General features: G+C 47.8%; 2 protein-coding genes across 3 annotated transcripts; both read right to left on the reverse strand.

Annotated features, from left to right (window-relative positions):
- Positions 1-416: 416 nt before the first annotated feature.
- Positions 417-10,255, reverse strand: LOC119936125 (polycomb complex protein BMI-1). Of its 2 annotated transcripts, none has more exons than XM_038755546.1 (10): positions 9,751-10,255; positions 5,184-5,328; positions 4,849-4,945; positions 4,149-4,204; positions 3,996-4,046; positions 3,636-3,744; positions 3,497-3,542; positions 2,941-3,039; positions 2,420-2,500; positions 417-2,327 (listed from the first exon to the last, which is right to left on the reverse strand). In XM_038755546.1, exons 2-10 carry the CDS (start codon positions 5,293-5,295, stop codon positions 1,998-2,000), a joined length of 981 nt encoding a protein of 326 aa, XP_038611474.1. In that variant the 5' UTR covers positions 5,296-5,328; positions 9,751-10,255; the 3' UTR covers positions 417-1,997. The 2 variants fall into 2 exon arrangements, with proteins under 2 accessions (XP_038611474.1, XP_038611475.1); XM_038755547.1 differs by lacking the exon at positions 9,751-10,255 and adding an exon at positions 6,030-6,045.
- A 964-nt stretch (positions 10,256-11,219) lies between these two features.
- COMMD3 (COMM domain containing 3) lies at positions 11,220-15,351 on the reverse strand. The gene is made up of 8 exons (XM_038755548.1): positions 15,183-15,351; positions 13,551-13,662; positions 13,374-13,437; positions 13,251-13,285; positions 12,870-12,930; positions 12,708-12,764; positions 12,553-12,612; positions 11,220-11,583 (listed from the first exon to the last, which is right to left on the reverse strand). Exons 1-8 carry the CDS (start codon positions 15,319-15,321, stop codon positions 11,524-11,526), a joined length of 588 nt encoding a protein of 195 aa, XP_038611476.1. The 5' UTR covers positions 15,322-15,351; the 3' UTR covers positions 11,220-11,523.
- Positions 15,352-19,635: the final 4,284 nt, after the last annotated feature.

Genomic DNA, 19,635 nt, shown 5'->3' on the forward strand with positions numbered 1-19,635 from the left:
TTGACGGCCAGCATTTCTGGGAGGTAACAGAGAACATTTCTTTTTTAATTCTCAATACACATTTTTCTTATACAAAAACCGAAAGGCCCGCTTTAGAGGTACCATTATTGTCAGGCCAGTAATAATTTTTTAAATTTGGGTTTCCACCGGCTGCATCTTTTCGGGAAAGTTTCTAGAGCCGACATGTGCTTTTTTAAAAATTCCATACTATCAAGTATACTTGCTAACTTCTCTGTGAAACTTTTTATTTCTCTAATTCTCCAGTGATAAAGTGAATCAAGTTTCTAAAACTGTGAACTCTGCCATTACTGTACAACCGCAAAATAACCCCCCAAAACTTGTGGGTCCGATGACTTCACGGAAGTTTCCTGACGTCATTTGACCGTAAAAGGAAGGCAGCAAAAGCAACACAGACGTTATATGCAAAAGTAATGATTTAATGACTATAAGCAAGACAAAGCAATAGAATTGTGCTTCTTTTGCAGACTGGAGACAATGAAATGTTTAGCTACAATTTCCCGTACAAACATGAAACAATATTCATATAGAATAAACACCCTCACAAATGTATAACTGGATGGGTGAGGCACACACACGAAGTTCGACCAAAGCAAAGCACAAACTGAAAACTGTTGGGGCTTTCATTTTTTTTTTAATTCAACGTGCTCTTTCTACTTAAAATTAATACCTTTTTGAAGCTCATAATAAATCGCTCCTATTTTCAGGCATTTAAAGAGAAGGCATTTTCTGTAGTTTGGAAATGTTAGAGTACCTGTTAAATTTATACGAAATTACTACTGTACCATATATATTAAAATAAATTTAGATAAAACGCCTTCATCCAGCAACTTGCTGATTTTTTAAAAAATTTCTACAAGTTTTGTGAATGTAGTGATTGAATGTGCTTTTTAAAACACAGTAATTTCACGCACCCCATAGTAAAACTGCAATCAAATGGGTAAAACACTCCCTCGTCCCTTATAGTTTTTTCTTGTCCTTCATCGCTGAAATTTAAAAGCAAAACTCTATCACTAGAGAAAGGACAAAGCTCGTAAGGTATTTTAAATATTGCCAATCGCTTCCGGAGAAGCAGAGGTTGGGATCCGACATCCATATAAAAAGAACACTCCCTGCTGAATGAGCAAAGGAAGGCTCACACGCAGGATCTCTGCAAGGGTCGAACCAATTTGGAGAATTTCACAACCATATCTGAGTGCATGAAACACAATATTTTCTTTATAGTATTTATAAATATATCATACAATACTGTTTCCTGTTATGTCATATACCAATATGGCATCGTACAACAAGCATAATGCCATCTGATTCTTACAAAAGCGAATCATTTAAACAAGTCAGTAAAATAAACGGTAGTACCCGCTTTTAGGCATACAGATTGTAAAACTGAAGTTTACTTTCCTTTGATCGGTTCTGCGGAGCAACAGAGAAATAAAAATGCAACAGAAGAATCAAAATGGCTAATATGCAAGAAATTGTATTCACAGTGACATGGCTACATAGAATGCATTATTCTATGCGTATTCTTTCCGTTTTGTTGAATTTCAAGATGAAAAGCACTTGCTTTCTACAGGTTCACAAAACAGCATAAGAACAAGAACAATTGAAGAGAATGTGATGTAGGCTTTAATCTGGATCAACAAACTATCTTCCGATGCTTATCTCCACTGCAGAAGATTCCCATGTCCAAACGATGGCTGCAGAAACCATTTCACGGGTTTCCTAACGCACGGAAAAAAAATCTTCTCTGCCTCCCCAGAGATTCTTTACAGAAACACTCCTTCGTTTCAATTAACGTCCCACTTAGTCCACTTTACATAGCCAAATTCGATGTCCCTACAAAAGAAAGCGAATTGGACGACAGTCACATGTATTAGCATCTATAAAGCTGTAATGGCATGAAGATATCTATATAAATCGGGGTTTTTTGTTTGTTTGTTTGTTTGTTTTGTTTTATTTTTGCTCCAAAGTCTGAGGTGTCAACCGGATGAAGTTGCTGAAGAGCCATTTACTGATGTTTTCCGTGGCCGGTTGGTGAAGGACGATTGGTGGTTACTGCTGGGGCTGCTGCTGGTTCCGTTCATCGTGCTGGAAATGTGAGGAAATTGAGGGTGAGGAGACTGCACAGGGGTGCTGGGGCTGGGCAAACAGGATGAGGTGGAAGGAATGCCTCCTGCTGGGCTATTAGCCTTGTCGCTTCCAGAGTCACTTTCCAGTTCTCCGCTGTTATTTAGGCCGTCTCTCTGGTGGCCGATCTTCATCCTTTTGCAAGTGGGTCGAACTCGATATTTCAAAGGAAGAGGTCCATTCTGCAAAGCAAAGGGAATAAGCCGTAATCAACCCTTTGTGGAGAACTGAGGACAAACCCCCACCCAGCCTGTTCGACAGAAAAGGGGCTCACCCGTCTCCAGGTGTAAATGTAGGCAATATCCATTAGTGTGTAGTAGTCCTTTAGAGGTTCCTCTTCGTACATTACATCAATCTATTAAGATACCAATCCTTCAATTAATTAGAGCTCCGAGAAAAAAATTACCACAATTCGTTTTTCCCAGTAATGTACCTACAGAGAACACTTGGCTCTTAAAAGAGACTGCAGCTTTGTCATTATGTCCTTTCCCATCAATGAAAACATCCCTTGGAACACAGTGGAACCAGGAGATAAAGCTAACGTCCATACGGATTTTCCAAGGACAGCACTCAACTTCCAAATTTAGGACTAATATTTATTTTTATCAAGCAAACTGAAGTCTCGAAACTGGTTGTTAGAACTTTTCTTGGTACAAACTCCAAGAAGGAAAGACACCTAACAGTGTCTTTAAAGTAGGAGGATATGATAGAACTTTTCTTGGTACAAATTCCAGGAAGGAAAGACACCTAACAGTGTCTTTAAATTAGGAGGATATGATAAATGACTACTGTTACCTGGAAAGTATTAGGTATGTCCATTTTGCTTCTGAGGAACTTTCTCAGATGCATCACAGTCATTGCTGCTGGGCAACGAAGATACCTCTTGTCATTCACCTGAGAACGTATTTAGAAAAAGTGAAGTTGTGGGACAAAAACCAACACTTTAAAATTGTTCTTATAAAACAGAACATTTTCAACAATCTATTCTGATCTAGTTAATCCAATTCATAAGAATGTATCATTACATATTTTGCAACTGTTTTATTCACATAAGATTGGTGCTCAAAGTAAAATTGTTTTTTATGAAGCTGCTTCATTAAAAGTATTTTTAAAGCTACCCCTGAAAACAATTCTGAATTAAAAAAAAACACATCAAGTTTCTGTTCCATAGATTTTAAGTCCAGGTTGATTCAGCCACTGGCAGTAATGAATTACAAATTAGCTTCCATTTAATATCAGGTTGCTGGAATATTCTGACACACAAAATAATCAACATCTTATAAAAAAGGCTACAGAGCCCATATTTCTTTTCTCTTCCCATTTCTGTTGGGCACTGAAATTAATAATTTACCTCTTCCTTAGATTTCTCTTTGTCTTTATTTACTTTCCGTTCTAGTCTAAGAAAGGGAAACAATTACAATAGTTAAAATCATGTCATTGATTGTGAAATTTAAAAAGTAATCACTTAATAGATTTTCAATGGAACTTGCCTATTCTGGTCAAAGAATTCAATGGACAAGCTTATTATCTCATCATCTGTTATAATTCTCTTGTCTTCATCTGCCACTTCTCCCCTGTCTTCATTAGAGCCATTGGCAGCTGTGCAGAAAATTTCACATTTACATTTTGAAATTCAAATGATAGAAAAATATTTTACACAGGAGAAAACTGTGCAATATTAAGACAATACAAAGGATGTAAATAGTCTTTTGGGCTAGCTTTTTTAAAAAAATGTTTACTTGGCATTCAGGAAAATAACTTGTAAATAAGCAAAATGACAAAACAGTCCAGTCTGAGAAAATTAAAAAAAATCCCACTTTTCCTTCTCAGTCAAAATCAGAAATACTTACCATCAGCCGAAGGATGAGCTGCATAAAAATCCCTTCTTCTTTTCATTTCATCTGAAAAAGCAAAAAAAAGATTTAAATATTTAGTTTGCCTGGGAACACCAAATTAAAAAAAATCACAGTCCAGTTCTTTTCATTCATTCCTTAGTTACTTACTTTTGAAAAGACCTGGCACTAACTTGTACACAATATCTTGAAGGGTTTTATCTGACCTGAAAAACAATAAAATCCAACAAAAACCCAAGCCATTGATCAAATCCGGTGATAGGTATAAAAAGTTTTCAGTTTTAAGGTCTTGTACTGTGACTTTTCAACAACATAACCATAAAAAGGGAAAAGTAACAGAACTAAAACCTTCTACCAGAACTTCAGAAAACTTTCAGAAAGCATTTCACTCTTAAAACTGTAACTACTAGAAGAGAATAAATGAGCTCATACACAGTAGTAGTCTTGCCCATCCCACTCAGGCACAAAAGAAGTCTTTTAACTGACACCAACGAGTCAAATGAGCAGGTACAAAAGTTAAAAGAAAAAGTTGGGAATCCTGTCTCCACAACCCACCCTTTCTCTTCCAGGTTTCAACGACTGAACAATGAACAATCTGGGCCACCGGGTCGGCGTCCAAATTGAAAACGACGTGACAAACGGACTATAAAAGTTTCTACTTCTCGGTTTCCGAACCTACATGCGCCGTTGCTTGCGTCTGGATGTTGAATCTACAGAGCTATTCAGCATTACAACGGGGAGGACCCCTCGAAAGGTACATTTCAATGGAGACAGGGGTGGGGGAAGCTCTTGGGGTAGGGGGTAAGCCACTATACTGAACACCGCCCGACACGACTCCACCTCCTCTTACCTTATATTAAGAAGGGGTCTTGTTTTGTGAACTTGGACATCGCAGATGGGACAGTACTTGCTGGTCTCCAGATAACGAACTATACACGTCTTACAGACTGGAAGGGAGAAAGATGCGACAACAGACAAAAGTTGCGGTGAGTTTCCGAACGGCTGGGAGAAACGCAGAGCCTTCCTCTCTGCTCAGGAGGCAGGAGTGCGTTAGGGTTCCGGCTTTCAGGGCGGGGAGAGGGGAGGGGAGTTGGAAAACTGCAACCGTAATACCGGTGCCGAGGCTAAGCCGGGGCTCCGGGGTGCTGGTGGTGGGGCGCCCGGCCCCCCCCCCGCGGTACTTACAGGAGTGCAAGCACTCGATGATGGTGGTGGCGTCGATAAAGTAGCCTCCGCACAGGACGCACATGAGATGGGGGTTGAGCTCGGTGATTTTGATCCTGGTGGTGCGGTGCATTTTGGCGCAATGGGGGTGGGGGGGGAGTCGGACCTGCGGGAAACAGAAACGCCAACCGTCACCCGCGGGGCGCGGGAGCCCTCGGCCCGGGGATCCCCCGGAGGGTCCCGTTGGGGTCGGCCGGGCCGCGGAGCCCCAACTGGGCCCGGCCCGGCCCGTTGGCTCCGCCGGCATTTCCGGAGCCCCGGGCGGCGCGGGAGGCCCCGGCGGAGGGAGACCTACCGAGCTCGGGCGGGGGGGACGGAGTCCCGGGCCGTCCGGCCCCGCCCCCGGGCCCCGCGCTCCCGGGCCGGCGCGGGCAGGGCAGGGGAGGGGAGGGGAGAGGGGAGGCGGGTCCCGGCGCCGCGGGCTCCGTCTCGCTCCGGATTGGGAACGAGCCTCGGTCGGGGTTTCCATAGCAACTTACACTTACACTTGGCACCCGGCCACCGCTGCAAACTCCCAGCCCGGGCCCCGGAGCCGAGCCGGGGGTGCGGGGCCGGCCGGGACGGGCCGGGGGCGGAGCCCGGGACGAGGGGGGGGCCCGACGGCCACCGGGGGAGGGAGGGAGGGAATCCCCGGGAACGCGGGGCCCGGAGGGGGAAGGGGACGAGGGAGCCGGACCCCCTCCAGGGGCCTCTTTCCACGTCGACTCGGGGCGAAACGCCCCGGGCCTCGACTCCCTCTCGCGCGCGCTTTTCCTCTCTCTCTCTCTCTCTCCCCTCGCCGCCCCGGCTCGCAATCGCCCGGGCCACCTTTTTTCACGGGAGCGTTTCTCCAGAACGGCCAAGCTCCGCACTTAGCTTCGGACGGACCGGACCCTCGTCGCAAGAGGCGGCGGTGGGGCTGAGCCTCACGACATCCTCCTCCAGGAGCCGTCCCAGCCCCCCGCGACCCCCCGCGGCAGGACTGGGCGCCCCGAACTTTGACCAGCCCTTCCAACGGGTCCTCCGGAGGAGGGCGGGGGGCGAACTCGGCCGCTCCTTTGAACACAACGCGGGTTGAGGCAAGAACAAGCGACTTGAACGGGACGATAGTGACAATATGCAAAAGTCGACGTGATCAGCCCCACCCCCCCCCGCCCCCTCCCTCCGCTAAATCAACACCTTGTCAGCACAGGGCAGCGGCAGAAGGGAAAACAAATGTCACCGCTTCGACCCCTCCGGCGTTCCCGGTCAGATGTCCGAGCAGCAGCCAGATCCCCGCTCCTGGGAGCAACGTGGCGTCCCGGGACCCATGGTGACAATGACTCCCGGCACCCACCCCCGAAGTCGCCCCCCTCGCCAAGCTCGCGAGCCAACACGCGTTTCTCCGGATCCCGCTTGCACCTTTGGCCCCGCCGGGAGGGGATCCGGGGCGCCTCCTCCCCCGGCCCGACGCGGGGTGGGGGGCGGGACGGGGCGCGGGAGGCCCACCACGACGGTTGGGGCTTGAACTTGAACGTCCACAATGGGGCTCAAACTTCCCCGGCCCCGGCCCCAACCAGCCACTTGGGCCAGTAACACTTCGTTTGCGGCTCCGCGAGCATCTCCGGGCGCCGAGGGCAAAGGCCCCTCTTTCCTGACCCAAGTGTCCGTCTCCCCCAGGGCGGCCCGGAGACCAACCCGGTGACCGCCCCGGAGATCGCCCCGGGCAGCAGCCGGGCCCTCCCCCAACCCCCCTGCATTCGGGGGGCACCGCTCTCGCCCTCGCCGCCTCCGCGAGGAAATCCTCCTCCTGCATATCGACGTGTCCTTCTCGAGAAAGACAAAGCCGAAGAGGCTGTTCTTCAGCCCGAGGAGGCTTATTCCAGGAATGTCAAACGACCAGAGACTTTATGAAGGGTTCAAATTGGAACAGTCCCTTCGTTTCTCGGTCAGCTCTCCAAACACCAAACCCCCGTAAATCACAGATCTCCACAAATCACAAAATCAGCGGCAGCGGAGGGTTATCTGGGCTGGCTAGCCTGCAGAATCCTTTGGAAACCCTTCCAGGGCCAATAATTCAACTCAACCTCTCCGTCATCGTCGGGAATTCGGTTCAGTCGCGGAAGATTCGCCCTCTCCCGAATTTCGGTCGCCTAAGAATCAGTTCCTTTTCTACTCATCCCAAGGGTAAACTGAGATCTCATAACAGGAAGTCGAAGAGGACTTCCAGAGCTCAGGAACTGCCACCCACACGCACCTTTCTTCTACAGTCTGACAGGGTTTGAGGACTAGCCCACAACCAACGTGTACGGGGCGTGAACGACTTCGAAATGCCAACAGTCAACCGATCACCTAACCCAGAAAAGGTACACCACGAACAAGTAAATAAAACCACCTAATGGTAAAACTTGCCCTCGTAAAACACCTCCAGTTGGGGCCGTCGGTTTTGTTATAGAGGCCTGACACCGGTTGTGTCAAAATGAAGAAAAACAGAAGTAGTTCTCAGGTTAACAATCAGCTTAGCTATTGCAATCTAAGAAATGCAAATGACCTATATCATCGAGTTTGCAATTCCAGTCAAGTAAGTGTAAAATAACAGATAGCTGGACTCGTGGGTCAATTTTGACTGTTTTTGCACCTCACCGATACCCAGGGAGTAGAGTGCTCAGAAACCGTGGCTCTACTTCATGCAACTGAACTCTTCATTTCTCCACAGCGAGAACCACTGTTCGCAAGAGATGGGGTGCCCTAAGGTTCCGGGCCAATTGTCAGTACTCGAGGTACTGAAGTTGAGTTTAAGTATCTGGGCAGAGCAAATTGCAGCGAAGATGGAACTGAACGATGAAGCCTATAATCCTCTTGCGGAATTTATTCCTCGAGGATTTCGGTCAGCAAATCTACCTGAAGTGAATTGGAATATAAATTTCCATCTGGCTCATGGCCTCAGCGGGGTCAAACCGTTCGCATCCCTCAGTAATGCGTCATTCAACTTGGGTCTGGAGGACAAGAACCTTGCTTGCAAGAACTCCTTGGGTCTTAAAATCCCGAGAGCTTCAGACTGAACCAAGCTACTTAAGGCCTCGGTGTCATCAAAGTCTTTCGGACTTGCGTAAATGGGAGGGGGCTCTTCCAAATTTTGAGAAGGGGTTAAAAATAGCTTATATTTCAGCTTCTGCACGACGACGTCTAAGCCCACTACATCCTGTTCCAGCAACGGGAGGGTTTTTTTTTGGAGGGGGGGGCTCTTGTTGACTTCAAATTATGAACCGTAAATCAACGGGAGCAGCGTCACGTTATATTGCCTTCGAGGCCAAATGTTTATATAAACATATGCAACCAACTTTCTCGGCCCCCCCCTCCCCCGCCCGCCCCAACCTCGCCCGCTTCCCTCCCACCCCCTCACCCCTCTTCATCCTTAGGACTCTCACTATCATAAAGCCAACTCTGCAGCACCTTAGTAAACTTCCCCAAGACGGGACTTCAAACGTACCCCACAGCCAGGGGTGGAGAGGAAAACAGCAGCTAGAGAGGAAAGAAAGAAGACCCACAGAGCCTCCTCCGGGCACCATCTTCGCTCCCAAACGGCCCCAAATCGCCAACTGTCCATCGCCCAAGGGCCACGATCCAACCGACTTTGGAAAGAAGTTGGTCGGGAACTTCGCCTGGCTCTCCCCGGACCGGCCCCGGTGCACAAACTTTCCCATTTTCGGACCAAATGCGAGAGGAGACGTTGGAAACAACTGGGAACCGCCATCTTACGAGCCATCCGATTTCACACAAGTGTTTGTCCAACTTAAGTTAATAACATTTGAGGCGGGGGTCCCCCCGGGCCAACACTCGGCCCCGCGGGATCGCTGCCCCCCACATTCCCCGTCCCTATAAAATGGGGGCGTTCCCTGGTCGCCTTGGGCCCCCCAAATCCATTTCTTTCGGGCAGGAGCGAAACCACTTGACCCAGGCAGCTCCCGATTTCAGGAACCGGCCCCCTTCGTCCAAATCTGCCTCTCAACAAAGGGCGCTGCGGCTGGGGAAGCCGCGGGGGTTGGAAATAGAGATAGTCTCCTCGGGGGCCATGTGCCCGGGAGGGCCGGGGAAAGGAGCTCGGGGGAGAAAGGAACTAAAATGAGGGGATGTGGTGCGTCTCGGCACAGGAGGAGGAGGCGACAGAGGCTGCTGCTGTTGTGTTGCTGGTGGTGGTGGTGGTGGTGGCGGCGGCTTGTGAGTCTCCGGCTTCGAGTGTGTGTGTCTCCGCTGCGTGTGCGAATGCGCGTGAGTGTGTCCCAGCCTCCGTGGATCTCGGTGTGTCTGTGTCTGCTTCTGTGTGTGTATGTGTGTGTGTGTTGTGGGGGGGGGGGGGCCTGTGCCGGAGCCCAGACTGTCAGCGCTCTCCCCACTCGGATCCGGCGAAGGGAGAAAGAGAGCGAGAAAGAGAGAGGGGGGAGGAGGGGCAGGCACCTCGGCTCCCCTTCCAGGCACCCAAACCGGCCCCTCCGGGCAGGCCCCCACCCCCCCCCCCCCCCGCCGCCGCCCGCCCTCGGCCCGGGAGCCGCCTCGCTCGCTCCATACCTACCCGGAAAAGGCAGCCGGCGAGGGGCGATCGGGGCGGCCGAAAAAGACAATGAAAGTTAAAAGTCGTTCAGCAGAAAATGAATGTGAGCCAAGCGGCCATCTTGAAGCGAGCTGCAGACGCTGCTGTCAATGGGCAACGGGCGGAGGAGAGAGGAGCTGGAGCTGCTGCTGCTGCTGCTGCTGCTGCTGTTGCTGCCGCCGCTGCCGCTGCTGCTGCTGCTGCTGCCACCGCCGCTGCACTCGGCTCATGTTAGTTCCCCAACCCCCTGGTCCTCCTCCTCCTCCTCCTCCTCCTCCTCCTGCTGCTGCTGCTGCTGCTGCTCGAGGGGGAGGGGGCCCGATTATTATTATTCTGCGGGGTGGGGAGGCGCTTTCGGCCCCGATCGGGGCCCTCTCGCCACCATCCCCATTGTCTCTCCCCTCGTCTCCCTTTATTATTATGATTATTATTTCATAGTTGGGGGAGGGAACGGTGTGCCTGCCTCTCTTTCTGTGTGTGTGTGTGTGTGTGTGTGTGTGTGGAAGGGGGCGGGAGGATGAAGGAGGAGGGAGGGAGGGAGGGGGCAGGAGGGTGGAAAAAAAAATGCACCGCTGAAGGGAGAGTGGAAACTGACACCGGCCCCAAAATGGCTCGGAGTCCGCCCGCCCCCTCCCCCCGTCGCTCCCCCCTTCCTCCTCCTCCTCCTCCTCCTCCCCGCCCGCCCGTCACGTGCTCCCCTCATTCCTTAAGGGCGGCCTGGGAATTAGTGTCGGTGTAGTCGGGGCCCCGCCGCCCCTCCCCGCCACTATCACGACCCCCCCACACACACACAGACACACACACACACACACACACACACACAAACGGCGGCGGCGCTGCTGCCGGGAGACATTTCTTTACAGCGCCACACGCACCACCTCCCCTCGGTGCGGGGGTCTCGCCCCAACCCCGCACGCCGCTCCCTACGGGGCCAGAGGCCCCGCGCCCCCGGGAATAGCGTGTGTGTGTGTCTGTGTGTGTGTGTCCGGGGGGCTCCTGCCCGCCTTTCTCCCGCAGCCCCCCTCCCCACGCACACACACACCCACCGAGCCCCCCAGGCGGAGCAGGTTTGCGGCCTCCGGAGCCGGCCCGGGTGGGAGGGCAGGCGGGAGGAGCACGACGACCCCCCACCCCGGGGGACCGCGCCCCTCCGTCGCCCGGGGAGCGGGATGGGGGGGCGTCCGTTAGTCCCCCACCCGCGGGAGGCGGGGCCGCCGGTCCGCGGCCGAATCCACCGCCCGGCTTCGTGGGAAGCGAAGCCTCCCTCCACCGGGCCGAGCCACCGACAGAAAGCTTGGCGTGGGACTACGGGGCCCCCTCCACCGGGCCGCGCCTTTCCTCTGCCCCATTTACCTCCCCAACCCCCCTTTCCCCCCCCCACCCCATTTGGGAGGGAAACCCCCCACCCCTCTCCATCCCAGGCACCCCGCTCTGCTCGCAAAGGACTGGAAAAGATGAGCTGTAGCACTTTATTAGACCATCCATCCGCTCAGAAGGGAGAAAACCGGCATTAAAGACATCCGAGTAAAAACACACACAAAAATATTTTTCGCCATGTCGACCCCTTTTTCGATTCTTACGTTTTACCGGAAAGTGGGCAAATCGGACCCGATGACTTCTAAGGGGGCGCGGGTTCAAAAGGGGAAAATGAAATACACGTCCCACTGGGAACGGAGGAGAGGAGGGATGGCTTTGCCGCTGGGCCGACAACGTTGCTCTTCCTCTTGACCCTAGTAGATTGTTAGCTTCCTCGCATCACATTTGCGTCGTCCTCTCCAGGCTTTTCGCCGCATCTTTAAGTTTCCCCACTAAGTCCTAAAAGACGTGCACAGGGCAATCATTTCAGGACCCGCATCGGGGGAAATTCATCTCCCGACTTGATCAACGGCAAGTGGGTCGGGGGGTCTCTTCTCCGTAACGCCGCCAATCTTTCGGTTCTTAATATCTGCCCAATGATCTTTTTACCTGTCAGATATTTGGAGCACGCCTTTACCTCCCCCCCACCCCACCCCGGCCGTCTCTTATGGTCCCAATTAGCTCCTGGCTTTCACTACGAGAGTCCGGGATTTCAACCCGAATTCTCCCTGCTGAAAGCCAAGAGGTATTTTCGCTTCGAGGCTTAAGTTCCCAAGTCTGGCCCTACAACAATTCATACCCAAGTTTAAATATTTTCTGAAAGGTAGAAGTCTCAGGGTAACACCCGAACAACTCTGCCGGGGGAGACCCGTCACATTTAGGCAAACTCAGCAAATGAACTAAATCAACTTGCATTTTCTCAAGTGGTTGGGAACAGTGACGGGAAGGCATTTTCCTGCTAACTGAACAGGCTTTCGAGGTTTCTATCGCGCACCCCCCCCCACCCCCTTATAAGAACGCAGCGTTTCTACGATTAAGTTAGAGATTGTTTTTGCTTAGACCGAATAAATGTCTATTTCAATACTACGGGCCCTCGCTTCAAACTCTCTGTTCTCTGTGGGTCACGAAGTCGAAATTCGGTGGTGAAGAAAAAGGATTCACACCTTAAGTGCTCCACGTTTTAGAATTTCGGTGAGGACGTGGGAAAGGGGAGAGCACTATTAAATGCAGCATCCTTTAACTCCGCTATGTCGAAGTAGGTATAAATAAAGGACTTCTTTAAAGAGCTGCTTTGGAAAACCGCCGTCCCCCTCGTCACCCCGCCTTCCTGCACCCGTCGGGATTTTTGAAAACCCCTTTCATACGCTTTCTTTTCACGTTAAGTTTCAAATAAACCTTCACGAACCGTTCTAGGACCGAATACCGTACCTGTAATTGCTCCACCGTACAGCTAAAACTTATATCCGTGTGAGGTTTGGAATCGGTGTTCTGTGAGAAAGGGGGGTGGGGGGAAAGGCTGTTTAAACCACGGGAAGCTTGAAGCCTCAACTTTAAATTACAAAAGTGACTTATCCATACAATACCTCGACGTTTAAAGTCACCAAATACGCAGGTCGGTACAGTTTATAAAGTTGATTGGTCTAAAGCAGCAACATAAAACACACAAGCATTATTACCTAAAATCAAGGGGGGGGGGGGGGGAGTGACATAAAGGCTTCGCCAAAATACGATTTGCTACATTTTACCTTTATCTGATATTCCAAACGCCAGGATACATCGTTTATGTGCAAGGGAGATCTCCCTAAGCTGGAAGGAACAATAATGCTTTTTATAGAGGACGAACAATCTCACTAAATTTCTACTTTCTCACGGTATTCACACACCCATTGCACCGATTTAAATATGACTTGCAAAGTTAAAGGATTTTTGAGTTCTGAATATTGAGACAACTTCAGACCCTTTTGTGCAGCCTTATGTCCATGAGACTAATTTTGTGTATTTATTTATCCTCTGGCCTTCTTCCCTTTGTCACGTTCTTTGTTTTTATTCAGTTTTGTTCGTTTCCCACACACACCACTGATACCTGCAACTGAAAAGCAACTCATCTTGACAGCATTTGTACCTACCTTCCCAATACGACTTCCAGCATATCCTTGTTTTTCTGCAAGAAGAGGGATACGTCTTGGCAAACTTTAAGAGCAAGATACTATTTATCAGGAAAAAAAATAATATGAAAAATGAACCAAAACCTGATATTCGGTGCAAAACTCCTCTATTCTCCCTCTGTCAAATTTACAGTCTTCTAGATATGTGCTAAAGAAAGAAAACCAGAGTTTGGTGAGTTATCGAAGTTAAACGGCCAAAAGAATCACAATAATCAGAGTGTCAGCAATTTGAAGATGAGTGGAAATGAAAATTTCAGGTACCTTATGGTAGACTCGTCAGCTTTCTGTTTTCCTGCCTCTAGTATACAAGTTGCAGCTGCCGCATGACAATGTTTTAATACCACGGGGTCAATATGTTTCAGGTCTGGGTGATCTAAAATAAATTAATAACTAGTGAATCACGTGATAATGAAATATTTCACGTCACGTTTCTAAAAAGGGGAGAGCCCCTTCTTTAAAAGGGCTTGTTCCACTGTACCGACCTCAGAACTTACTAAAAAAACAATGTTAACTACAGACGTAGTGTTACCGGGAGACGAATTACTAGAACAAACGCACAACAATAACATCGACACAAGAGGTACATTATTACTGCCAGGTTTCGGTTATTTTTGATTTCTCTACTTTGCTTTTATTAGATCTCTTTCTTCTTTTTTTTTTTTTCCAAAGGTCAACCGTGAAAGGAAGCCCCATCCCCGCTACAATCGTCCTTATCATTGGAGACAGGAAGTTCAAGGGACATACACGCACTCGACAAACATCTAAGATACTTTCAGAAAATCTGAAAGTCCCCCCCCCCCAAAAAAAAGATACGTTTAATATACAGTTTATTTAATGAATGCGGCCCACTGCTTTCTGGAGCACCAGAGAAAGGAACAAGGAAGGCGTGATTAACATCCACAGCATATAGCGTTTCCCGGCTTTCTTGCCACGGAAGGGTTGGGAAAACAACGAGTTCTAAGCTCTCTTTGAGGGGCTCCAACTTCGGCCTTGTGCGTGTGTGTCGCGGGCCAAGGCCGCATTATTTCAGACGTTCATGAAACAACCGGTGGGTGGGGGGAAAAGTCCATTCATTGATGATTTTTCTACTTCCAGGGCGGTATTCCCAAGTCACCTGTCTCACCAGGCAGGGGCCCCCGGGTTCAGCTGCGGGGAGAGGCGCGAAACCCCAGCACCCAGGGCGGCCCAAATTGGCATTTTCCATCCCCGTCAGGTCCTAACCGCTGCCCGGATTCAACAGACAAGCCCTCCACAAGGGAAGCCGAGCAATGCTGGGCTGATTTCGGGAGTTTAAGAGGTCGGGGGGTGGTGGTGTTGTTCACTGGGTCAAACCCGGCCCAGGCCCCCTTCATCTCCCCTCCCCCTGTCACCTCCCTTTCACCCTTGTCACTCGCAAAGATGCCGGGTAGGGGACGTGTCGCCCGACCTGTCAAAACGGCCCCCGCTTTCCCCTCCGCCGACAATCCGGGTTTTAGGCCCACAGACGCGACAAGAATCCAGGGTTGTTGCTTTTTTTTTTTTGTACAGGAACAAAGAGACTGGAAAGGAGGGGGAGGGGGCCTGCAGCAGGGACGGGAAAACCACCCGTGCAGGTGCCAGGAGAGGCCAGGACCGGGCTGGGGGACTAGGGGGAGGATTTGGGGGGGAAGGGGGGCGACCCAACCCGCGCTGCTGGAGGGGCCCGGGGGGCAAGCCCGCGTCTTCCTCTTTCCAGGGCTTGCTGCTGCTGCTGCAGAGGGCCGCCGCTGCTCCTGCGAACCGGGTGTCATCGTCCTCGGTCGTGTTTATTGAGCGCTTGCTAGGTGCAGGGCACTGTACTAAGCGCTTGGGAAGCTATTTGTGTCGGGGCGAGGTCCCCCTCCCCCCCCGAAAGGCGGGGGCCTCGAGGCTTACCTAGGAAGGCCTCCCCCGCGAGGGGGTCCAGCAGGCTCTGGAAGGCGGCCCGCAGGAGCAGGGTGAAGGCGGAGGGGTGGAAGCAGGCCGGGTGGGCCAGCCTCTGCAAGCCTCTCTGCACGGACTGCGACAGCTCCATTGTGCAGGGGCCCGGGGAGCGAGCAGCCCGCCGCCGGCGCGCGGTGACCTTCGACACGCGCACCACGTGACCCGCGCCAGCCGCTCAGCTGATCCGCCCGCCCGGCACTGTTTGGCCGCCTCCTCCTCCTCCTCCTCCTCCCTGGCCCCGGAGGGTGGCCGCCCCCCGGGCAACCCCTCGCCCCAGTCCCTCGTCTTTGTCCCGGGCGAAACAAAGCGCCCTCCCCAACGCCGTTTCCAGCAGCGCCGGCCGCCTCTTAGTCGGGCTCGACATCCCCCAATCCGGCCGAACCCAATTATTATTATTATTTTTTTCCCCGCCCGAATGGGAGCCTTTCCACCCGCGGATCATTGCGTTTCCGTCGCAACGGTGCCTCCGGGTTTTACCGTCGATATGGGGAGTGAAAGCCCGGGGGCAAGCCCTACAAACTTTCGTTTCGAGGGGAAGTCATTATTGCCAGCTCTTCTGAATTTTCGGGAAAATCTTCCTTTCCATCCCTAAGGTTCCAGGGTTAGTCTTTAAGCCCCAAAGTGGTGCCTATACATATATCTACCTATTACATATATCTACCTACTTATCTATATAGGTAGATATATCTATCTACCTACCTATCTATATAGGTAGATATATGTATCTACCTACCTATCCAGCGCTTAGAACAGTGCCCTGCACATAGTAAGCGCTTAACAAATGCCATCATTATTATTATTATCTATATAGGTAGATATATGTATCTACCTACCTATCTATATAGGTAGATATATGTATCTACCTACCTATCTGTATAGGTAGATATATGTATCTACCTACCTATCTGTATAGGTAGATATATGTATCTACCTACCTATCTATATAGGTAGGTATATGTATCTCCCTACCTATCTATAGGTAGATATATGTATCTGCTTACCTATCTACATAGGTAGGTATATGTATCTACCTATCTATATCTATAGGTAGATATATGTATCTACCTGCCTATCTATATAGGTAGATATATGTATCTACCTATCTATAGCTATAGGTAGATATGTGTCGAGGTAGGTAGATATATGCATAGGTAGGTAGATATATGTATAGGTAGGTAGATATATGTATAGGCATCGCCTGTATATATATATATAGATAAATATCCTGTGTGTGTGTGGGGGTGTGTGAAGAGATAAACTCAATACAATTTAGAGGTTCACGCTTACAAAGTTCTAGGTATAGGCATCACCTTTATATATATATATATATATATAGATAGATAGATAAATATCCTGTGTGTGTGTGGGTGTGAAGAGATAAACTCAATACAATTTAGAGGTTCATGCTTACAAAGTTCTAGGTAGGTAGGTATATGTATAGGCATCGCCTTTATATATATATAGATAAATATCGTGTGTGTGTGTGTGTGTGTGTGTGTGTGTGAAGAGATATAAACTCAATACAATTTAGAGGTTCATGCTTACAAAGTCCTTTTGGGGGAAGAGGTATAGAATCCATAAACTATATTCCTGAAAGTCCCAACTCAGATTGTTGACTTGGGTGAGTAGTCACCTGTTTAAAATTAAATTGGTTTCGACTGATTACATTTAACACTTACGATTCTTCACTGATCGTGGTCAGAATTTCACCAACTGGAGAGTGCTTAGTTGCTAGATGAGCATCTCTGAAAGAACCAGTGCCCACTGAAATGGCTAAAGGCACCATTCTTTGCACTTTGGAGGCTGGGCGTTTTGCTGCTCACCTCATGGAGAGCCCATGTTTGTAGAGACACTAGGGAGTCTTTTAAAAGTCTCTCCCTAGGGTCTTTAGGGAATAATCATAGGCTGTCCCATTTTCACTTTATTCCTTTTCTGATTGTCATTTTTCTTTTTTTAAAAAAAAAACAACCTTGGAAAACTGGACAATTCAAAAGCAAAGCACAGTAGTGTAATGTTAAAGGTAACAAATAGAAAGATACGAAATGTTTTCATTCCTAAAGTTTGAATTCTTGTAATGCTAAATTCCATATTTCACATAAGGGCTATTAGAGAAAAAGAACCATTTAAAAGCTATACCGATGATAATCATGTTAATGCAAACCATTTAAATGCTACACTAATGGTAATATTAATGTTATTAATAATAGGTTCACATTTTATCATATAGTATAACCAATGTGGATGCATTCATGCTGCTAACCTAATCTGAATTTAGAATTCAAGGCTTACTCAAATTTGTGTTTAAAATATAACACTAACTGTTGCAGTACTCTACAAGTTTTTGAATTTATTAGGGGGAAAGCTAATTAAACTAAGTGGTTGAGGATTTACATGCCCCAAACTCAAGGAATTCAAAATGATGGTCTCTAAGACAGCCATCATTTAGCTTCCTTGCACATATGTAAAGACATTCTGTTCCTGGATATAGGATCTTCTTATTAATGTGTAGGACCCATGTTAGGGTTGGCTCCCATAAAATTTTTACTATTTCATCATTGTATAACCCTGAATTTCTCTTCAATCTACGTACTTGTTTCAGTTGGTTATGGAAGAATCAGATTATATTGCACTTGCTTTAAAGTACAGCATGTGTTCATTTGACTTATGTCACAAATAATCAGAAGTATGTCTTTTTTAAAATGTGCAGCTATTCAGATAAATAGACATTTATGTATGCATCCACTTCAGGAACCTTAATCAGTGTGGTTAGACTGATCAGGAAAATTATGTGGCTAATATACATATGAATAAATTCAAAAATCGAATACCACTTTTTTCTCCTCTGAGAACTGAAAACAGCAAATGGAAACTTTATTACATTTTCTAAAACTTCACCTTCAGGTTGGCAGCAAATGTGATATATTTGGTTCAAAAGTTCAATGTTAACTCAATTATTAAGGTATAAAAAAATTAATGCCTTCCCAAACTAAGGTCCGAAGTGATTTTTCGCTCTACAATTAAACACGTGTTGAAAAACAGCAGGTGTGGGTAAAGATGATAAATCTTGTTATTCTTACTGAAAATCCAGAATGTGCATAACTAATAATCTTGAAAAACATGAAGATCAATCATCTGATCAATTGGGTATTCTGAGCTAACTCAGAATGCTTGCACATTTTAAATCTTGAGAATAACTATGTAATTTAAGGCCATTTTTTTGGTCAATCTTTAGAAAAGCCCATATAATTAATTTTTTTAAAAACAACAAAAAAGGGCTCTATTTTGGAGACTTTTTAAATGAGTTTGTTCTTACATCAGATTCAGGATTCTAAAGAGAAAGATACTCTGTTTTGAGAGGTTTAATGGATAGTCATTGCAGTTCTGCATTTTCGGTTGAGTTGATGTTTAGATAATCTTTTACATTCATGAATGATATTTTACGAGTTTGCTAAGGTATCAATGAACCACCCAGAACTTTGGGTTAATGTTTATATTGCATCAGATTCTTACTTTACCAGTAAAGCAGTGCCACCTTAGCACAATTCCTCGAGGTCATTTTGAAAGGAGAACACAGTTCTCAGTGAATTTTTAAAAATGAATGATTCTCTGAACACTTGACAATTCCTTTGCAATTAGTGACAATTAGATATTGACACGCAATCGCCTCCTCTCCCAACGCATCCTCTCTTAATCACTTTTTAAGGAAATCTAACAGTCCGTTGTTCCCGCGATCATACCATTTACTGCAGTGAAGCTAATTGTGGTGTCATAAGAAGGAGACTGTCAAAGCTGGGCAAACCAGTCAATACATTCGTCTGAATGCTAGAGCATTTGGCAAGAATTACTTTACCCAGTTTTGACCATGCTTTTATTAGGCTTCTAATCTGCAGGACATATGTTGTCAAACACAGGCCTAATGCACAAAGGGGAAGAATCAGTGGGAAAACTAAACCATATTTTCAAAATTTGACCGTCCAAACCATTGATGTTCTAGCTGGTCCTTAATTACTATTAAAGGAGCAGCAGCAGATTAGAAAATGTGTGAATTGAATCCTGATACTGGGCTGTCACCTGCCTGTTGGTAATTCTATTGAATTCGAATTGATTTCAATGGACTCTGGGTCCCTAGTCCATGGAGAAGTAACAATAAAAACCAGACTCTTTAAGGGATATTGGAATCTCTCCCAGGACTGAGCATATTGAAACAGTGACAGCTCTTCCTAAAAAAGACTTCAGAAAATTAATATTACAACATGCATGTTTGTGAGAGTATTAAGTAAACCTAACTTTTACCTGAGGCAATAAGACAGAAGGCTCCTTTTGAAACAACAATTTCCTCTTTGATCTCGTAGATTTTAAAAAATTATGCTCCTTATGGATTAGTCCATAGAGACAACTATAAAAT

The sequence above is a fragment of the Tachyglossus aculeatus genome, chromosome 13 (genome assembly GCF_015852505.1).
Source record: "Tachyglossus aculeatus isolate mTacAcu1 chromosome 13, mTacAcu1.pri, whole genome shotgun sequence".
Classification (NCBI taxonomy): Eukaryota; Metazoa; Chordata; class Mammalia; order Monotremata; family Tachyglossidae; genus Tachyglossus; species Tachyglossus aculeatus.